The 22,160-nt window shown below is 37.6% G+C and overlaps 1 protein-coding gene across 3 annotated transcripts in view; it reads left to right on the top strand.

The window, feature by feature from the left end:
• Positions 1-22,160, top strand: part of Ccnb3 (cyclin B3) — a 73,926-nt gene that overhangs the window by 5,347 nt on the left and 46,419 nt on the right. For all 3 annotated transcript variants that reach the window (XM_074062617.1, XM_074062619.1, XM_074062616.1), the window contains exon 2: positions 18,827-18,959. In XM_074062617.1, the coding sequence (XP_073918718.1) occupies positions 18,864-18,959 (96 nt within the window). In that variant the 5' untranslated portion in view covers positions 18,827-18,863. The remainder of the gene's footprint in view (positions 1-18,826; positions 18,960-22,160) is intronic.

The following is a 22,160-nucleotide window of genomic DNA, read 5'->3' as shown; positions in this document are numbered from 1 at the left end:
GTGTGACAACATGTGTACAGTGTTGTCTATGGTGGAATACATTAGAGATTCAGTGACAACAGTTATTTATTTTACTTTATTTTGAGGCAGGATTTCACTACATAGCCCAGGCTCAACTAGTGATCCTTCTGTCTCCACCTTCTAGTGTTGGGATTATAGGCATGCCTCACCACACCCAGCTGTGGCAAAAGATTTTATTGGGGACTATTTATGCAGGTACTCTATGCCTAGCACATACCAATTTCCCAAGAAGAAACCTGATGTTCACCTTAAAATAGGTAAGCTAAGCTTATCAGTTAGGGTGGTAGGAAACCTCCCAAATTTAAGTTCCCAGATGCTAGCCTAGGGCCAACTTTACAATCAAGAGTTTCAAATGATAGCATTTTTAGGCCTGACACATGAACACTTTTTTCTGCACAGATTTCAATAGTTATTCCATTGATTCTGTAAATCAATCTGAGGAGTATTGCTTTCTTTTTTGGGGTGAGGGAGTACTGGTGTTTGAACTCAGGGCTTTGCACTTGCTTGCTAGATACCCTACCTCTTAAGCCACACCTCCAGCCTTACATTAACCCGATTGATGAATATGGGATGGCTTCCTGTTTATATAGGTTTTCAGTGTACAAACCCTGTACTACTTTTGTGAAAGTGTTTTATTTTTTTTTTTTGGTGTTCTGAAGTTAGGGCTTTGAGTTTGCAAAGCAGGCACTGTACCCCTTGAGCCACACCTTCAGCCTAGTGTTTTATTCTTAATGATGATATTGTAAATGGAATTGTTTTATTAATTTCATTTTCAGATTGTTCCCTGCAATGGTACAGACATTCAATTGATTTTATCATTGATCTTATATCCTGAAACCTTGAGCTTGTGTATTAGCACTAAAAATTTTTGTTTTTTGTATGGGATGTGTGTGTATGTGTGTGTGTGTATTCCTTAGCCTGTACATACATGTAGTGGACTACATAGGTTGAGTTTTTTTGAACTAGCCTTGCATGCATGTAATAAGCCCCACTTGTCATGGTATATAATACTTTTGATATATTGTTAATATCTGTTTGCTATTCTCTTGCTAAGGATTTTAAGGATTTTGCTTTGGTATTTATTCATGAAGGGTTTTAACCTGTAGTTTTCTTTTTTGTACTGCCTTTGCATGGTTTTTGTATTACAGTAAAAGTGTTCTCATATAATGAATTGGCATATACCCTCCTATTTTTGGGGGGTTGGGGGAGAAAGACATAGAATTGGTGTTAATTGTTCTCTAATTGTTGGTCCATTTCTCCAGTGATGCCATCTTTAGTGGAGATTACTTTTTTGGAGGAATTTTAAAATTAAAAATTGAATTTCTTTAAAATAATGGGGCTACTCAAATGTCTATTCACATTGGATGTGTTGTGGTCATTTGGTCATTTGTGCTTTCCAAGGAATGGTCTGTTTCATTTAAGTTGACAAGTTGATGTGTATATAAGTATTGGACTGGGGGTATGGCTCATGTGGTAGAGCACTTGCCTAGCAAATGTGAGATCCTGAGTTCAAACTCCAGTGCCACCGAAAAACAAGTGTTTCCTTATTATTCTTTTGATGTCAGTAGGGACTGCAGTGATATCCTTTATTTCTTTTTAAAAAATAGTTTTATTAAGGTATAATTGATATACAAAGGCATGCACAAATTTCATGCATACAATTTGGTGAATTTGGTCATATGTAAATATCAGGATATATTATTACCTCAATCAAGGTAATGCACATATCCAACACTTCCAAAGTTTCCGTGTGTCCCTTTGTTTCAGCTTTTTTTTTTGACATAGGGTCTCATTATGCTTCCCAGTCTGGCCTCAAACTCGTAATGCTCCTGCCTCAGCCTCCCTAGTGCTGGGAGTATAGGCATCCACCACCATATCCAGTGCAGTTGTTGTTACTGTTTTTTTTTTTAAGAACACTTAACATGAGATCTACCCTCTTAAATTTGATGGCCAAAATACCATACTATTAACTATAGTCACTGTGTTGTATAGCAGATCTCTATAATGTATTTATTTGTGTATATCACTAATTCATGTCTTTTTTTCTTTGTCAGTCTTAATAGAGGTTTGTCAAGTGTTTGATCTTTTCAAGTTACCATTTTTGTGTGTGTGGGTGTGTTATACATTGGTTGAAATCTATGCCTTGTGCTTACTAGGCAGGCACTCTACCACTTGAATCATGCCACCAGCCCCTCGAAGTACCAGCTTTTTGTCTTGTTAATTTTTAGTATCGGTTTTTTTTTGTTTTCAATTGCACTGATTTTTGCTCAACAGAAATCAATATCCAGGACATTGATCTAACTCAGAATCAGTAAGAACATCTATTGTATTTATCCATCATTTTTCTCTTTCCTTTGTTCTTTCTTGCTGGTGTTCCACCATTCCTCCTATTTCCACTTTCTTTTTCATATATGGTGAATTACTTTGTGGATACTGGAGTGAACCTCAAGGTCTCATGCTTGTTGCTCAGGCAGTCTACCACTAGAGCCACTCTGCCAGCTCTTTTTGTGTTGATTACTTCTGAAAGTTGGTCTTGCTTTATCCCTGGGCCAGCCTGAACCAAGGTACTCATATTTGTGCTTGTCTGCTTTGCTGGGATGCCCACCACGTCCAGCCATTGCATGGGATGTTGTCTCGGGGATCTCTTTGCCTGGTTTGGCATGGAACCTGCATCTTCAGGATCTCTAGCAGTGGAGCAGATAGAATTATAGGCTTGAGCCACTGGGCCTGGCCTAAACTTTCTATTCTTTTAGGGTAGGTTTGCTGTTGAAAATATTCTCTTAGCTTTCCTTCATCTGAGAATGTCCTGATTTCCCCTTCACTCCTGAAAGATTTATTCTTGGATATATGTTTTTGAGGTGACAGCTCTTTACTTTTAGTTTCTGGCTGCATGGTTATGATGAGAAATCCATTGTCATTCAGTTTTTTTTCCTTCTATTAGAAAGGTGTCATCACTCACTACTTTTGAGATTTTTCTTTGTTATTAATTTTCCTATTATGATGTATTTTTGTGTGAGTTTCTTTACTTTTGTCCTGTTTAAGATTCACTTAACTACTTTCTCTTTTTGCAGTACTGGGGATTAAACCCAGAGCCTTGCTGAGGCTTGGCAAGTACTCTACCGCTTGAGCTACATCCCCAGCCCACACATGACTTCTTTTTCTCCATCTTAATTTTTATTTGCATATAATAGTTGTGGGGGGGTACATTGTGATGTTTACATATATATGCTTACAATGTATCTTAGTTAGATATACCTCCTCCATCTTTCATCCTCTTCCCTCCTCCCCACTTCTTGAACAATTTCAACAGGTTTCATTATTCTATTTTCATATGTGAGTACAAAATATATACATCCTTATTCACCCTTTCCTTATTCCCACCTCCCTCCCACTGGTGCCTGTTTTACTGGAAAATACCTGTTTTACTCTCCTGTCCATTTTTTAAAAAGTGTATATTGATAGTCCAAGGGGGTTTCACCTTGGCACTTTAGGCCTTTATATATTGTGCTTTTATCAAATTAATCCCCTCCCGTCCATTTGCTGTCACCATACTCCCCTAATAGTCAACAACTTACTGTACAGTACATTATATTATATTCATATGTAGATGGGTTGTTTCAATATTTTTCATTCTCTAAATTTTTCTTTATGTCTTCTGCTTCCCATAGTTCCATTATACAGACTCAGTAATACAATTTTGTTCTGTCACTATATATATATATATTTATATGTGTGATCATATATGTATATATACATTTAACTTATAGTTCTAACTTCCACATATGGAGGAAAACATGTGACCTTTGACTTTTTGAGCCAGGCTCATGTTGCTTAACATGATGTTCTCCAATTCTATCTGTTTACCTGCAGACAACATAATTTCATTGTTCTTTATGGCTGAATAAAACCCCATTGTGTATCTGTACCATATTTTCTTCGTCAGTTTGTCAGTCATGGGGCATCTGGGCAGTTTCCAAAGCTTGGCTGTTGTGAATAATGCTGCAATATAAATGGGACACACTTAACTTCTTTAATCTGAAAAAGCCCTTGAATCTGTACATTTGTCTCTTCTAAATTTGGAAACTTTAAACCTCATTTCTTGGAGCAAGTATTTTAGGAAAGAGTACCAGAATTAGAATCTATGGGTTAAAAGATTCAAGCACTTAAAACTTAATATATTTTCAAATAACCCTTCCTCTCAAAGTTAATGGCAGTTTTTTTATTCTCATTAACAGTGAACAAAAGTGTCTGTTTTTCTACCCCTTTACCATCAGAAGTTATCAACCTATTAAACTCTTGTCTATGTCCTAAACAAAAATTCATTGTTGTTTTAATCTGTATTTATTTTTACTGACATTGGATAGTTCTCATTTTTACTATTTGTATTTCTTCTCCAATTGTTCTTTTTCATACCAACCTTTATTTTTGTTCATATTGGGGTTTGAACTCAGGGTCTTGCGCTTGCTAGGCAGGTGCTTTACCACTTGAGCCATGTCCTCAGCAATAACTCTTCTTGATGGGCAGTTTAAATTTTTTTCTTATTGATCATATAGTTCTCATTGTACATTTTAGAAATTTTTTCTTTGTCATTTGTATTGCCATTGTTTTTACTAGCTTGTTATTAAAATTTTAAACCTATTTTGTTTTTATATGTTGTTTTGCCATACAGAAAGTTAAAAATGTTCAGCTACTAAATTTTTTGTCCTATTCAGAAAGAGTTTTTCCTGAGATTGTAAAGGTATTCTTTCATATTTTGTCTAGTTTTTCCATAGTTTCATTTTCACATTTAAATCATGTATTCATCTAGAATACATTTTCATGTAAAAGCAAGATAAATAATTATCTTTTCTATCACATTTTAATATAGGAGTATGAGGAGGGCTAAAGAGAAAGGACAGTTTATGAAATAGTGTATATCTGGGATCAGGGGAATGTTGAATGAAACATAGTAGAGTCCTGTTTCTTGTGTTTTTCTTGGGCTGATATTCATAGGAAAGACTAAGTCAAGCCTTCGTACGAAGCCTTCGTACGAAGGCTGAAGGAAAAGTAAATTTTTCTTGGAAAAAAATCAAAATTTTTACTCAGTAACATTTTTTTAAATGAAAAGCTAGAAAGAAATAGGAAAAGTGAAATTACTTTTGTTATTTTTTTGTTGCTATTGATTTGTGGTGAATGGACCTTTTCATCTCTTGACTAAAGAAGACTTATAGTGAATCATATTAACATTGCATTGCTTTTATAGGGCATCCCAGTGGGATACAGTTGTCCACAGTGATGACCCTTAAAGTAAGATTGTGTTTACTTAGTTGACAAATATTTTCCCACTCTCAAGGAGGCAGTGTGGGGGCCATGGTTGTATGTTTAGTCTCTGGAATCAGACTTCTTTGAGTTTAAATCCCAAACTGATCACTTACTAGCTGTGTGATCTTGTGCAAATTACTAAACTTTTTTATGCTTCATGTTCCTCATCTGCAAAATGTGGTATTAATATCTCTTAAGATTGTTGTATTAGAACAGTGTGAAACATACAGTAAGCAATTGAAAAATGTTTACTATTTTTAGTGCTAATCATTGGAGATAGAACATAATTTACATGGGTCTTGCCTTTATGTACGTCTCATTCCTGAGTAAAGAATTATAAATAGTGACAATACTCTAAAAAGAGTAAAATATTGAGGTAGAGTATCACAATGGAGTGGGAGGAGAATCCTCCTTTAGATGATATTTGGGAAAGGCCTCCTCTGTAGAGGGGACATTTAAGCTGAGACTTGAATCTTGAGAAAAAGGTATTTAAAAAGTGAAGAGAAGAGTGTTCCACAGGAACAGTAGCAGGAACATCATGTACATAGTGCCCAAGGAGAGGGCATTTGGTATATTTAAAGCTTTGAAAGAATACATTATGGCTGAAGTGGAGTGAGTAACAGAGTGGTATGAGATGAGATTGATGTGAGGGACCTTGTAGACCAGGGTAAGGAGATTGGGTTTTAAGTTCTATGGGAAACCATTGAAGCAAAAGAGGGACATGACACTATGTTGTGTTGTATTTTTATTGAAGGAGTAGGATTGAAGAGGGGGAGAACGGTTTGAGGGTTTTGACAGTAAGCCAAATGATAGGCTAGTTGGTGGTAGAGATGGAAAGAAGTGGGTGAATATGAGATAAATTTTGAGGTAGAATCAATAGGACTTGCTGAAGGATTGGGTATTGGAGGGTAATGTGATGGAAAGGAGTTTGAATCAAAGATGATCCCAGGTTTCTGGCTTAAGTAACAAATTTGATGTAGTATCAATTTCTGAAGTGGGGGGTCATGAGAAAGGATCAGGTTTGGGGAGGGGTTGATAATTAAGAGTTCTTTTGTTGAACATGTTGAGTTTGAAGTATCTATTAGCTGTTTAAGTGGAGATGTGGAGTAGTTATTTGCACTTATGAGTCTGGGATTTATGACCTTCTTTTAGATTATATTCAAAGTCATGGATCTGGATAAGATAACCCAGGGAGCTTTTAAGAAGAGAGGACCTGGGATCATATGAATATCTTTAATGTAGAGGTTATAAGACTAAAAGGAGCCTGAGCAAATTAATAAAGGTAGGGATGTGGTACAGTGGTAGAGTACTTGCTTGTATATGCAGTAAGTCCTAGATTTTATTCCTGGCATCTCCATTTTGTCTTTGTTTCTTCAGAGGACAGGACAGGGTTAGTTATAAATTCTGCAAGCTGTTTGTCAATTTCTCCTATATATTTTTTCTAGTTCTCAGCCAAAGCTGGTGCTAATTGAATGTTTGTTAAATAATTGATTTAATATATAAATGAAATTAATGAGACTGGATTGTAGAGCTGCTCTGCCTCAGTGTATCTTTGTGATACTAGACAGTTAGCAAGCTACATTTTCCTCATCTGTAAAATGGAAATAACAAAGTATCTATCTTTTTGGCCAGGATTTAAAGCAATCAGAATTTATATCAATTAGCACGGAGCTAGTGCTGACTTAATCTTAACCTCTATTAGCTCCCTTGCACTTCAGGTGCTCATTCATCAAATAGGGGCAATAACTTCTGCCTTGCTCCCCTAACAAGGCCATTTCTGAAGCCTTGCAGGAGTTAATATTTGAAACTATAAGGGGTTTTTAATATTAATGTTTTAATTGGCTTAATGACATTACAGTATTCACCTGTTTTTTTCTCCCCATCCTCCAGCAGGATTTAGATGAAAATGAGTCTTTAGAGAGACCCATTACTCCCAGCTTGTCATCCTACTCTGCTTCAACCAGTTGTACTCAAAATTGTGCCCCAATGTGAAGTCCGTTATCCAAGGAGTTTAATTTAAAACTACTACCCCCCCACCCACATCTCCCCTCATCCCCCTTCTCACTCCCACTTCCATCTGCTCCACTTTTTGTTAGGGGAGCATCATAACTGTGCCCACTGATTGGGCCCCCTGACAGCCAATCACCACTGTGCTCCCTCCTGGGGTTGTAGTTTTTAAAATCTACTAGGCCTGTTGGAGACAGCACAGGTCAGATTGAGAAGGACTCTGGTCCCATGATACAGATCTCCCTTCTTTTCCCTGGTCTCTCCTGGTCTAGAGGTGCATCTGAGGTCTTGCCTGTTACATCCTCAATCTCGGTGTGAGGTAGGTGCCTTTGGGCTTGTACTGTCAGCCTGTTTGGTTCTTGGGTGTTACTCCACCCCCTTGTTATATGCTATCTTTTCTTGCTGGGATGCGCAAAGTCCCTGCAACGAAGCCTTTATTTCCTCCTGTCAGTAGTCTTCTGTGAATCCTGTACAAGGTTGGGCAGAGAGAGTGTGTTAGGGGGTGCGATGGGAAAGCAGACTGGGTTCCAGAATTTAGGTGTAGTGACCAGTACACATACCTGAATCAGAGTACTTTTATAAAACGTCTTTCACAAGTGAAAGTGTCCAGGATTGATTTCATCCACAAGTGCTGTGGGATCAGATGTATTTTTAAGTCAGATAATGCTACTTCGAAGGATGTCTTTCAAATTACAAATTGAAGAATGGAAACTTGTCCTCTCCCTTGTTATCTCTTTTATCTCTATTGGCTCTCTTCTTCAACTGTCTTCAGCTTTGGCTTTCCTATTGCCTTCTGCTAAGATACTTAAGACTCAAGCCCTGAGGTTGAAAAGACCCCAGAGCAGTGCCTTTTCAATTTTAAAGTGCATTCAAATTACCTGGGGATGTTGTTAATTTGCGTATTCAGATTTGGTAGCCCTAGCTTGGGGCCTGAGATTTTGCATTGCTAACAAGTTCCCAGGTGATGCTAAGGTTGCAGCTCCTTTGGCCACACTTTGAATATGGAGGAGGCTTTGGTCCCATTGCCTCATTTTATTAGGTGGGGGAAGCAAGGCTTAGATTGGCCAGTATCACCCAGCCAGCTGGGAACCAGGCCCTAGGTATCCTTCTTAGTCCATTGCTGCTTTAACACCGTGCTGTGTTCTTTCTCCAGTGCCTTGCTACATGTAACCTGCCTTTATATATAAAATGGAGTTGTTACTCCTTCCTGTAGATTGTTTTGATCAGCTTCTCTCTGGTGCCCCTGTGTGGGTTTGAGCACCACCCTAGGATGCCCAGTGGAGCCTCCAAGCAATTATTAGTGTGTATGCAGGGGAGATAGAAAGTCTAAAGGGGGAAAGGATTCTAATTTTCTTGTCTAATTAAGGCCTGAAGGTTTGTAGGTTGTAGAATTTGAGTGTCCTTTTGTGAAAGAATGTTTTTGGTGGTGTCAGTCTCCTCCCTTCCTCTTCTATCTACCCCAGTGGCAGAGAAATTAGTTACCTAAGTCAGTGTATGTGTCCCTAAAGCAGGTGTTTAGTGTTCTGGATAATGAATGTGGTATATGACCATCATCTGAATAGCTTTATTTTCTCTGAGGTTTAGTTCATGATGTCATCAGCTGGGAGTTTTCTAGCCTGTTGACTCCAGATTTCTTCTTTTGCTTTGAAAGGTAAAGGTTTCCAAACATGAATTTTTGGTCAGCATGGATATGATACGATATGATGCATGGATAATTGTAGTGGTGTAAGCAGTTTTCATATAGTGTAGGTAAGGATAGTTGCACCCAATTTAGCTTTATTGCTGCTTGGCTGAGTTTTGAGGGTTGAGATGAGATGGAAAATAGGTTTAGCCAAAACATGAGAGTGTTTGATGTCCCCATTGCAGAGGAACTTATACAGAAACCTTAAAGCGACAGAGGTCAATATGAGAAGGGGATCAGGAACTAGTGAAAAGATGAGTTTGAGATGAATCAACTTCGGTTGTAACACATTTGTACATGGAAGCAATGCTAGGAATCTTTCTGTATAGCTATCTTTATCTCAACTAGCAAAAACGCTTTGTCTTTCTTATTATTGCTTAGTTCTACTCTCCAACAAAATTAGAGATAAGGGCAGAACTGGTTCTGCCTGGAAGCGAGGGGAGGTGGGGGGGAGAGGGAGAGGGTAAGGGGGAAAAATAGCCCAAACAATGTATGCACATGTGAATAAATGAATAAATAAAAATAACAGAAAATAGGTTTAGATTTGAGGGAAGAGGAGAGTAGGATGTACCATGTATTAAGTGTCTACCATGTGTGCTTTGTACATACAGATTTATATTTGAGCTGCATGACTCCTCTTCAATTGATGTTTGGCAAATTAGGAAACTGAGGCTCAGAGAGATAAGTTAGCTGACTTAGGAACTTAATTGCTCAGATTCTAAAACCTGTGCCCATTTTACTCTCCACATAAGAGCCTTTCATAGTATTTTAGAACGAGTCCTGGAAACAGCTTGGTGATCTATGTTGCTTAATAATTTTGGGGTCGTAAGTCACTTACCTAATCTGCGAACCTCAGTTTTGTTACGAGCCTTAACTGAAGTAATAAATATAAAGGCACATACTTGTACTAGCCTTCCCTTATGTACAGCATGTTTAATATGTCTCTGTCCAAAACAAAACTCAAATCATCCTTTCTCCTTTCATAAGCTTTTTACTCAAGCAACAGTTTTTCTCTCCAAACAGCCTGGCTCCAGCCTAACTTTTCAGCTCTGCTCAAACCGCTTCCAACTATACTCCTTATGTTCCATCCATATTCCAGGCAACTGGAATGTCCCTGAATTCTGCATATTCACACTTCTCTCTAATCTTGGGCTTTTTTTTCCTAGTCTGTTTGTGAACCTCTTTGTCATTTAAGTTCAGATCAGATTTTACCTCTTCTGTGAAGCCTTCATCCTCTCCAGACTTTCTGTTGTTTATAGTACTGTCTTAGTTTGGGCTGATATAACAAAGTGTCACAGATTGGATGGCTTAAACAATAAACATTTCTCATAGTTCTAGAGGCTGAGAAGTCCAAGATCGAAGGGTCAGCAGATTTGGTGTCTTCTAAGGCTCCACTTCCTGGTTCATAGTTGGACATCTTGTTTCTTCATGTGGTAGAAAGGGGCAGGAGAGCTTAGGTCTTTTATAAGGGCACTAATCCCATTCATAAGGGCTCTACCCTTACCACTTAATCACTTTCCATCTCCTAATACCATCACATTGTGCATATAAATAAATCCATGTTTTATTTTTGTCTCTTGCCTAAAGCTTTCATTACACAGAGTTGTTTGTTGCATTGCTTTTAGAGTCTTTCTAAGGGAAACCTATTTGTCAAATGGACTTAAAATTGAATGTGGGTGGGGCTAGAAGGGCAGTAGTATTTGAGTGGAAAGGATCTCCTGTGTATCCAAAGTTATTACTTTTAATAATATATTTTCTTATGAGACATATATGTGTATTTTAACTACTGAGGATTAACACACTAAAAGAATTTTCAGTAATAGACTTTGTTCCCCATTTTTACACTGAGATAGGCAAAAGTAGGTTTCTCCTAAGGGATATAATGGCTCATATCTCCTTCACTCTCTCTTTTCACCCCTCCCACTCCTGCTGGCTCCCACTCCCAAATAGTCTCCCATTTTATACTTGTGTCATTCATGTTTTAGGTCTAGATTCTACATGTGAGAGAAAACATTTGTATGATTGTTAAATTCTTATGACAAATTATTTTTAATAATATAGTTTCTTACTATCTTTTGAATTTTTCCCCTACTAGGTACCCAAAATATGATTACAGTCTCTTCTGATTGAATGCAGCTTTTGAATACTGTCTGGTCTACAATGCATACATGTGTGTGTACAGATATTCTTTTGTATTTTATAATTTCTGTGGCAAGAAATTTAAAGAACATTAACTCTGCCAGGTAGCCTCCATACTATATAAGCTGTCATGTATTTGATTGTTTTCAAGGCAAAACTCTTATGTGATTTGTGTCCAGTGTTGCTAAGCCTAAACCAGAAGCTCAGCCACAGTCCCAGTGACTAGGGAGGATGGCAAGTACTGTGCTGGACTTTTTTTTTTTTTAGATGCAAACACACAGGTCTCTATTTTTTTATTCATATGTGCATACAATGTTTGGGTCATTTACACCCCTCCCCCGACGCACTCCCCTAACACCCACCCACTCCCTCCCCCCCACCCACTCAATACCTGGCAGAAACTATTTTGCCCTTATCTCTAATTTTGTTGAAGAGAGAGTATAAGCAATAATAGGAAGGAACAAGGGTTTTTGCTAGTTGAGATAAGGATAGCTATACAGGGAGTTGACTCACATTGATTTCCTGTGCATGTGTTTTACCTTCCAGGTTAATTCTTCTTGATCTAACCTTTTCTGTAGTTCCTGGTCCCCTTCTCCTATTGGCCTCAGTTGCTTTTAAGGTATCTGCTTTAGTTTCTCTGCATTGAGGGCAACAAATGCTATCTAGTTTTTTTAGGTATCTCACCTATCCTCATATCTCCCTTGTGTGCACTTGCTTTTATCTTGTGATCAAAGTCCAATCCCCTTGTGTTTGCCCTTGATCTAATGTCCGCATATGAGGGAACATACGATTTTTGGTCTTTTGGGACAGGCTAACCTCACTCAGAATGATGTTCTCCAATTCCATCCATTTACCAGCAAGTGATAACATTTCCTTCTTCTTCATGGCTGCATAAAATTCCATTGTGTATAAATACCACATTTTCTTGATCCATTCATCAGTAGTGGGGCATCTTGGCTGTTTCCATAACTTGGCTTTTGTGAATAGTGCTGCAATAAACATGGGTGTGCAGGTGCCTCTGGAGTAATGTGTGTCACAGTCTTTTGGGTATATCCCCAAGAGTGGTATTGCTGGATCATATGGTAGATCAATGTTTAGTTCTTTAAGTAGCCTCCAAATTTTTTTCCAGAGTGGTTGTACTAGTTTACATTCCCACCAACAGTGTAACAGGGTTCCTTTTTCCTGCATCCTCGCCAACACCTGTTGTTGGTGGTGTTGCTAGTGATGGCTATTCTAACAGGGGTGAGGTGGAATCTTAGTGTGGTTTTAATTTGCATTTCCTTTATTGCTAGAGATGGTGAGCATTTTTCATGTGTTTTTTGGCCATTTGAAATTCTTCTTTTGAGAAAGTTCTGTTTAGTTCAGTTGCCCATTTCTTTATTGGTTCATTAGTTTTGGGAGAATTTAGTTTTTTAAGTTCCCTATATATTCTGGTTATCAGTCCTTTGTCTGATGCATAGCTGGCAAATATTTTCTCCCACTCTGTGGGTGTTCTCTTCAGTTTAGAGACCATTTCTTTTGATGAACAGAAGCTTTTTAGTTTTATGAGGTCCCATTTATCTATGCTATCTCTTAATTGCTGTGCTGCTGGGGTTCCATTGAGAAAGTTCTTACCTACACCTACTAATTCCAGAGTATTTCCTACTCTTTCCTGTACCAACTTTAGAGTTTATAATCTGGTATTAAGATCCTTGATTCATTTTCAGTTAATATTGGTATAGGGTGATATACATGGATCTAGTTTCAGTTTTTTGCAGACTGCTAACCAGTTTTCCCAGCAGTTTTTGTTGAAGAGGCTGTCTTTTCTCCATTGTATATTTTTAGCACCTTTGTCAAAGACAAGTTGGTTATAGTTTTGTGGCTTCATATCTGGGTCCTCTATTCTGTTCCACTGGTCTTCATGTCTGTTTTAGTGCCAGTACCATACCATTTTTATTGTTATTGCTTTGTAATATAGTTTGAATTCGGGTATCGTGATACCTCCAGCATTGTTCTTTTGACTGAGTATTGTCTTGGCTATTCGTGGCTTCCTCTGTTTCCATATAAATTTAACAGTAGATTTTTCAATCTCTTTAATGAATGTCATTGGAATTTTGATGGGAATTGCATTAAACATGTAGATTACTTTTGGGAGTATAGACATTTTTACTATGTTGGTTCTACCAATCCATGAGCATGGGAGATCTGTCCACTTTCTATAGTCTTCCACAATCTCTTTCTTCAGAAGTTTATAGTTTTCCTTGTAGAGGTCGTTTACATCCTTTGTTAGGTTTACACCTAGGTATTTATTTTTATTTTTATTATTATTTTATTATTCATATGTGCATACAAGGCTTGGGTCATTTCTCCCCCCTGCCCCCACCTCCTCCCTTACCACCCACTCTGCCTCCTCCCTCTCCCCCCACCCCCTCAATACCCAGCAGAAACTATTTTGCCCTTATTTCCAATTTTTTTGTATCGACAGTATGAGCAATAATAGGAAGGAACAAGGGGTTTTGCTGGTTGAGATAAGGATAGCTATACAGGGAGTTGACTCACATTAATTTCCTGTGCATGTGTGTTACCTTCTAGGTTAATTCTTTTTGATCTAACCTTTTCTCTAGTTCCTGGTCCCCTTTTCCTATTGGCCTCAGTTGCTTTTAAGGTATCTGCTTTAGTTTCTCTGGGTATTTGATTTTTTTTGAGGCTATTGTAAATGGAATTGTTTTCATATATGCTTTTTCAGTTTGTTCATTATTAGTGTATAGAAATGGTAATGATTTTTCTATGTTGATTTTATATCCTGCTACCTTGCTATAGCTATTGATGGTGTCTAGGAGCTTTTGAGTAGAGGTTTTTGGGTCTTTAAGGTATAGGATCATGTTGTCTGCAAATAGGGATATTTTGACACTTTTTTTTACCTATTTGTATTCCTTTCATTCCTTCTTCTTGCCTAATTGCTCTGGGTAAGAATTCCAGTACTATGTTGAATAGGAGTGGAGATAGTGGGCATCCTTCTCTAGTTCCTGATTTTAGAAGGAATGGTTTCAGTTTTTCTCCGTTAAGTATAATGCTGGCTGTAGGTTTGTCATATATAGCTTTTATAATGTTGAGGTACTTTCCTTCTATTCCTAGTTTTCTTAGAGCTTTTATCATGACATGGTGTTGGATCTTATTAAAAGCTTTTTCTGCATCTATTGAGATGATCAAGTGGTTTTTGTCTTTGCTTCTTTTAATGTGGTTTATTACGTTTATTGGTTTTCGTGTGTTGAACCACCCCTGCATTCCTGGGATGAAGCCTACTTGGTCATGGTGAATCATCTTTTTGATGTGTTGTTGAATTCGGTTTGCCATTATTTTGTTGAGGATTTTTGCATCAATGTTCATTAAGGAGATTGGCCTATAGTTCACCCCGCCCCCTCCCTCTTCCCCCCAAGCCCCTTGCTACCCGGCAGAAACTATTTGCCCTTGTCTCTAATTTTGTTGAAGAGAGAGTATAAGCAATAATAGGAAGGAACAATGATTTTTGCTAGTTGAGATAAGGATAGCTATACTGGGAGTTGACTCACATTAATTTCCTGTGCATGTGTGTTACCTTTTTGGTTAATTGTTTTTGATCTAACCTTTTCTCTAGTTCCTGGTCCCCTTCTTCTATTGTCAGCTCTTATTTTTATTATTTCTCTCCTTCTATTTGTTTTGGGATTTGCTTGTTCTTGTTTTTCTAGGAGTTTGAGATGTATCATTAGGTCATTGATTTTGGATCTTTCAGTCTTTTTAATATATGCACTCATGGCTATAAACTTTCCTCTCAGGACTGCCTTTGGTGTGTCCCATGGGTTCCGGTAGGTTGTGTTTTCATTTTCATTGACTTCCAGGAACTTTTTAATTTCCTCTTTTATTTCATCAATGACCCATTGTTCATTAAGTAATGAGTTATTCAATTTCTGTTGTTTGCATGTTTTTTGTCTTTACTTTTGTTGTTGAGTTCTAGTTTTATTGCATTGTGATCAGATAGTATGTATGGTATAATTTCTGTTTTCTTATATTTGCTGAGGCTTGCTTCGTACCCTAGGATATGATCTATTTTGGAGAAGGTTCTATGGACTGCTGAGAAGAATGTATATTGTGTAGAAGTTGGATGAAATGTTCTGTAGACATCAAGTAGGTCCATTTGGTCTATTGTATATTTTACATCTTGAAATTCTTTATTGATTTTTTTGTTTGGATGATCTGTCTATTGATGATATTGGGGTATTAAAGTCTCCCAAAACCACTGTGTTGGAGTTAATATATGCTTTTAGGTCTTTCAGGGTATGTTTGATGTAATTGGTGCATTGACATATGGTTCATATAGGTTGATAATTGTTATTTCCTTTTGGTCTATTTCCCCTTTTATCAGTATGGAATGTCCTTCTTTATCTCATTTGATCAATGTAGGTTTGAAGTCTACTTTGTCAGAGATAAGTATTGCTATTCCTGCCTGTTTTCAGGGGCCATTGGCTTGGTAAATCTTCTTCCAGCCCTTCATCCTAAGCCTGTGCTTATTTCGGTCGGTGAGATGGGTCTCCTGTAAGCAACAAATTGTTGGATCTTCCTTTTTAATTCATTTCGTCAAACGGTGCCTTTTGATGGGTGAATTAAGTCCATTAACATTAAGTGTTAGTACTGATAGGTATATGATGATTCCTGTCATTTAGTTGTCTTAGTTGTTTGAAGGTTTGATTTGTGTACCTAAGTTGAGGTTACTCTCTACTTTCTTGCTTTTCCTTTTCCTGTAGTTTGGTGCTGCCTGTCCTTTCATGGTTATGTTGAGTTTCACTTTCTGTGTGAAGAATCCCTTGAAGAATCTTTTGTAGTGGTGGCTTTGTGGTCACATATTGTTTTAGTGTCTGCTTATCATGGAAGACTTTTATTGCTCCATCTATTTTGAATGATAGTTTTGCTGGGTAGAGTATCCTGGGGTTGAAGTTATCTTCGTTCAGTGCCCGGAAGATCTCTCCCCAAGCTCTTCTTGCTTTTAATGTTTCTGTTGAGAAGTGTGCTGTGATTTTGATGGGTTTACCTTTGTATGTTATTTGTTTTTTCTCTCTTACAGACTTCAATATTCTTTCCCTAGTTTCTGAACTTGTTGTTTTGATGATGATATGTCGTGGGGTAGTTCTATTTTGATCTGGTCTGTTTGGTGTTCTGGAGGCCTCTTGCATCTGTATGGGAATAGCTTTCTCTAGATTTGGAAATTTTCTGTTATTATTTTGTTGAATATATTACGCATTCCCTTTGCTTGCACCTCTTCTCCTTCTTCAATGCCCATGATTCTCAGGTTTGGTCTTTTGATGGAGTCGGTGAGTTCTTGCATTTTCTTTTCACAGGTCTTGAGTTGTTTAATAGTTCTTCGGTTTTTCCTTTAATTACCATTTCGTCTTCGAGTTCTGAGATTCTGTTTTCTGTTTGTTCTGTTGTGCTGGATTGGCCTTCCATTTTGTTTTACCATTCTGTAACATTCTTTTTTCTGAGGTTTTCCATATCCTGGGTCGTTCCTCTTTAATGTTGTCTATTTTTGTCCTGAGTTCATTTATGTCTTTATTAATCGTGTTCTTTTTTTCACTTTGGTGTTTATACAGTGCTTCTATGGTTTCCTTTATTTCTTCTTGTGCTTTTTCAAATTCTCTATTTTTGTTGTCTTGGAATTTCTTGGGTGTCTCCTGTACATTTTGGTTGACCATATGCAGTGCCATCTCTATAAAATTCTCATTGATTACCTGTAGTATTTCTTCTTTTAGAGTATTCTTGTGGGTTTCATTGCGTTCTTTGGCATAGTTTATCTTCATTTTGTTGGAGTCTGGATCTTAGTATCTGTTTTCTTCATTTCCCTCTGGTTCCTGTCCTAATGTTTTGCTGTGGGGAAACTGGTTTCCCTGTTTTTTCTGTCTTCCCGTCATTGCCCTTGATGTTGTTATTTTCCCTGTACTGTGTGCCATTAAGTATTTTCTAGTTTGTAATAATAGCACTGGTGATATTCAGAATGGAAGGGTGAGAGGAGATGGAAAGCAAAGAAGTTAAAGGAAAAGGGAAAAACAAATAAAGAAGTAGAAAAAAACAAAATAAAGAAACAAAAAAAGTTTCAAAGATATAAACAGGGAGAGATAGTGTACTAATCAACCATAAGCTGAACAGGCATTAGAGAGACAGAGAGAGGATTGAAAAAAAAATATATATAAATAAAAAATAAATAAATGAAAAAAATAAAAAATTAAAAAAATAAAAACAAATAAAATAAATAAAAGAAAAAAAAATTCCAAGTTCAAATGCAATAAAGTTTCAGTCTTAATAATTTTGGTGTTCGTCCCTCAGCCTCCATTCTTGGAGATGGTGCCTCAGAAGTAGTTCTGTGGTTCTGTCTTCAAAGGGGAAAAAGACTGGAAAATTCAAAATGAAACAAAACCGCATAAAACAACAAAAAACCCCCCACAAAGTGTCCTAAATTCAAATGCAGTGCAGTTTCAGTAAGTGTTTTAGCACGCAGGTATAGTTTGGTTGTTGTCTCATCAAAGGTAGGGAGAGAAAAAACAAAGAGTCTGGAGACAGTTCTGTGAATGGTATCTGCGGCTGTGGCTTGCCTGCCGGCTGCTGTCAGCCTGCTGTTGCTGGATGCTTTATTTATGCAGATCTCTGGAGTGAGCTTAACACTCACCTGGCCCCACAGGCTTTGTTTACTCAGAGTTCTCCTGTGCGTGAGCCTCTGCTACAAGCTTTCCCCTTTCCAAGCACACTGGGAGAGGTGACACTGCACCTGTTTTCTCAGGCCCGTGTGTTTATTTACAGCTCACGTGGGAAGTGGGTCTTCACCTCTCTCCTCTGGAATTTTCCTCCCACCACCACTTTTACAAGCTTTCTTGCTCCTGGTTGCTGGGCGTGTGCCGCTGCTCCTGCCTTCTGTGGCCCAGGTTGTTTATTTACAGTTCTGGGAGGGATTCCCCTCCCCACCATTTGGCGCTCAGGGCGCCCCACCCTCTTCACTACATGTCTTTTTGTTTTGTTATTGTTTATTATTCAGTTTTTCTTTTTTCCCCGGGTGAGGGTTGGTCTGTCCAGGGGGCTATGCTGATCTGGCCCAGGGTAGTCTGTGGGAGTAACACATACCGCTTAGCTCACCTTGTGGTCCGCGTCTTCCCAAGCTATCTAGGCACTGGCATCTGGCAGCGGCGCAGGAGCCCTGCTGTTTTCTCCCTTTAATGTGAAGTAGAGATGCTCTGCGCAGGCTGGAGGTGTGGAGAAGTCAAAGTTTTGCCTTTTCTCAGTGGTTTTTCCTGTAAGGTGAATCTCCAGTGTCTCTCCAAGATTTTACTTTAGGAGGTACACTTTCTGCTTCCTCCCTCTAGCCGCCATCTTGGAATTTGCACAGGTCTTTCTGTGCTGGACTTTTTACCTAGAGTATCTCATTTAATTTGAACAACACCCTTTAGAGGTAGGTATACTTATTTCTACTTTATAGATGAGGTAACTGAATCCCAGGGAGTTTAAGTCATTTGCCCAAGGTTAATTGTGATAGAACCAAAATTTGAACCCATGTCTACTGAACTTCAAAGTATGTTTTCTCCTAGGAATGCTATAGAGAGACTGAATTTACTCAATAGTTTTCAGAGGATTCTGTGATGTTTCTGGTCAATAGTGTTTAAAAATATTCCTTTCTGATTGCAGCCTTGCTTTGGACAAGACATTGCTGAATCTGTAAGAGATGCCACTGCCACTACCACCCCAAATCTCCAAACCAGAGACTAAGAACTTTCAGTCCAGCAAAATTGTGCCCAGTGATGATGAGCAGTCCAAAAAGGTTAGAGCAATCTGTCTTTCCCAATAGTGTCTTATATAGTTTCTTTCTTCATTGGCTTAGGCACTGTCTGGATTATTAGGCATATGTTTGGATTACTCTGAATAATTTGGAAGGGGTGGCAGCCCTTGTAATTGGATAATACTAGAAACTAAGAACTGGGTGAAGGCCTGGGGATGTGGCTTAATGGTGGAGTGCTTGCCTAACAAGTGCAAGGACCTAGGTTCTATCCCCAGCACTGAATAAAAAAAATGAACCTGGAGAGAAAGTGTGAATTATTCTTTCCCATAAATACATGGCTCAAATGTACACTGCCTTCTACATGTTTCACAATCAAATAATACTCAGTTTTCATTAACTATCATGTCTGTACTCTTTCCAACTCCAAGCATACTACCAGGAGAGTACATTCTGGGGAGAGTGTGAAGATTACATTAGCTAATGTATTATCCTCCTCTTTTTTTTTTAACAAATACAGGTTAAATATCCCTATTTTTGAAATGCTGCAAAGTCTGAAACTTGACCTCACGTGATGGAGTCTTATTCAAAATGCAGACACACTAAAAAGGCTGTATAAAATTATCTTCAGGCTATGCATATAAAGTATATTTGAAATATAAATGAATTTAGTATTTTAAAATAGTTTTATTAATATTTTGAAGTAGTATACATTAATACAAGAGGGTTTTATTGTGGTAATTCCATACGTGTGTACAGTATACTTTTAATAAGTTCACCCCCTTCATTATATTCCTATTTGCCCCCCCCTTTCTCAAACAGTGTTTTGGTGGGTTTCATTATGCTGTCTTCGAATATATACATGTACCCTACTTCAATGATCTTTTCCCCTCAGTACCCTTTCCTTTCCCCTTTCCTCTCTCATTGATCCCTTCCAAATGGTCCTCCTTTCACATTAATGTCCCATTATTTTTTTAATTCAATATTTAAACCTAGATCCCATATCCAAGATATCTCATTATATGTATGTAAATACTCCAAAATCTGAAAAAAGTATGAAACCTAAGACACTTGTAGTCTCAAGCATTTTGGGTAAGTTATACTCACTCAACTTGTATTTAAAGAATGTGAATACATTTTAACTCTGGTGTTTTGACTTTATGGATAGTTTAACATTGTCATCCTGACCCTGAAATGTTCTGTGTTCATCATCATATATATTTTAATCAGAATTATACTAGTAATGATGAATTGTCACCAAGACAGTATTTCCTGGAGCAAACATTAGGCCACTCTAATTTCCTTAATTGGACTGAGCATGTAGCTCAGTGGTATAGTGCTTGCATAGCATGCTTAAGGTCCTTAATTCAATAGCACCCCCCTGCCCCACCCACCTAAAAAAAAACCTTACTGGTTTTCTCTCAGTGCAGATTAACATTTTCTAGTCACTTTCACTTTTGTTTTATTAAAGTGGTTTTCATGGAGGAGTCAGATTTTTTTCCATGTAAATTTATCAGGAAAAATTTAATACCTCGATGAAGGTATTTTTGTCCATATCAAAATTTCTGATTAGAATTCTGACATTGTAAGTTTTGTGCTGCATTTCTTTTTCCAAACCCAACCTTTTTGGAGCAAGTTTTGCAAATAAAAGTTTAATTGAATTCAGTTTCCACTGTTAATTTTATTTTGGGCAGATTGTTTCTACCAGTAATATTAAGTAGGAATTGGATAACAAGTTGACAGTTTCTTAGCTATTTTGTGAGAAAATAATGTTGTATGCTTTGCAGATTATTTCTACTGGATTATTTTTTCATGGACAAGATAAAAGATTAATAACTTATTAGAAGTAATGCTTCTCAGTTCTTTCAGGATTTTCTTATTACGCTGGTATGGTCTTTTATATCATGAGCCTCATTCCCTAAAATTTCTGATCACTATACCATGCACTCCTTGTGGTATACCTAGAGAGTACAGCAAATGGTCAGACCCTACTGTCCTGCTTCACATTGTAAGAATTCTGATATAGGTAAGACTGGGTTTATTTTCAGAATTTCATAAGGGAAGGCTTTCACCAAATAAAAGCTTTAGGGTATAGAAGAGCCCTACAAGTTTGATTTGCCCTAACTTTTAACGCATAGAGATGATGTTACTCATTTGGGAGTGGGGAAAGGCATGCACAGATACCTAGAAAGAAAACTTCACTGCTCTAGAATATTCACCTTCCTCCTCTCTCCTCTCCCTCTTTCTCTTCCACATCCTTCCCTAATAGCAAATATTAATTAGAAATTAATCTGTATTAACAAACTCTGTCCTTAAAATACAAAATTTTCCCTGTGAGTTTTACTTTTGACAGTATGGGGGTTTGAACTCAGGACCTCATACTTGCTAAGCAGGCCCTCTACCACTTGAGTCATAGCCCCTTTTTTGCTTTATTTTTCAGGTAGGGTCTCTCATTTTTGCCTGGGGCTAGCCTCAGACTTCGATCTTCCTACCTATGGCCTTCAGTGTAGCTAGGATCACTGGCATGCACTACGCCACCCAGCTTATTGATTGATATTGGGTCTTTTAACTTTTTTGCCCTGATCTCAAATTGCAGTCCTCCTAGTCTCTGCCTCCTGACCAGTTGAGTCCCTATAAGTCTTATAGTCATGTTAGATACTTTAAAAATGCTATTTCTGAGGTCTGAGGATATGGTTCAAATGGTAGAGTGCCTGTCTAGCAAGTGCAGAGCCCTGAATTCAAAGCCCAGTACTGCTATAAAAAATTACTATTCCTGTTCATTCACAGTTTATACAGACTTTTAAAAAATGTATTCTCTTTTTTAATCTTAAGCACTCTTTAAGATAGTTTATCATTCTGATTTTACTGATAAGAAAATTGAAGCTTAGAGATTAAGTGACTTGTCCAAGGACAACAATTAGTAAAGAGCTGATTCTGGATGAGTATCTAGGTTTGTACATTATTATCCGTATTGGAAATGTCTTAAATAAGCTACTTTAATGTAAGGGACACTTAAATATTTGCTAAATTATTGAATTGATTTACCTAAAATTACCCATGTTAAAAAGAATGCCTAGCTGCAGTAGTGGTGGTTAATCTTGTTTAGGACAACCATAAATATGAGAGGAGGAAGGGAAAAAGTTAGCTTCATCAAGTTATTGTGCTCATTGTGAGAGTTTCACTGAAGGTCATCTTGTCTCTTCATAGTCTTGCCCCATCATCAGTTACTGTCTCCTTTGGGGACTT

This window comes from Castor canadensis, chromosome X, assembly GCF_047511655.1.
Source record: "Castor canadensis chromosome X, mCasCan1.hap1v2, whole genome shotgun sequence".
NCBI classification, from domain to species: domain Eukaryota; kingdom Metazoa; phylum Chordata; class Mammalia; order Rodentia; family Castoridae; genus Castor; species Castor canadensis.
Note: the sequence above shows the minus strand (reverse complement) of the source record. Positions and strands in the feature narration are given on the sequence as shown.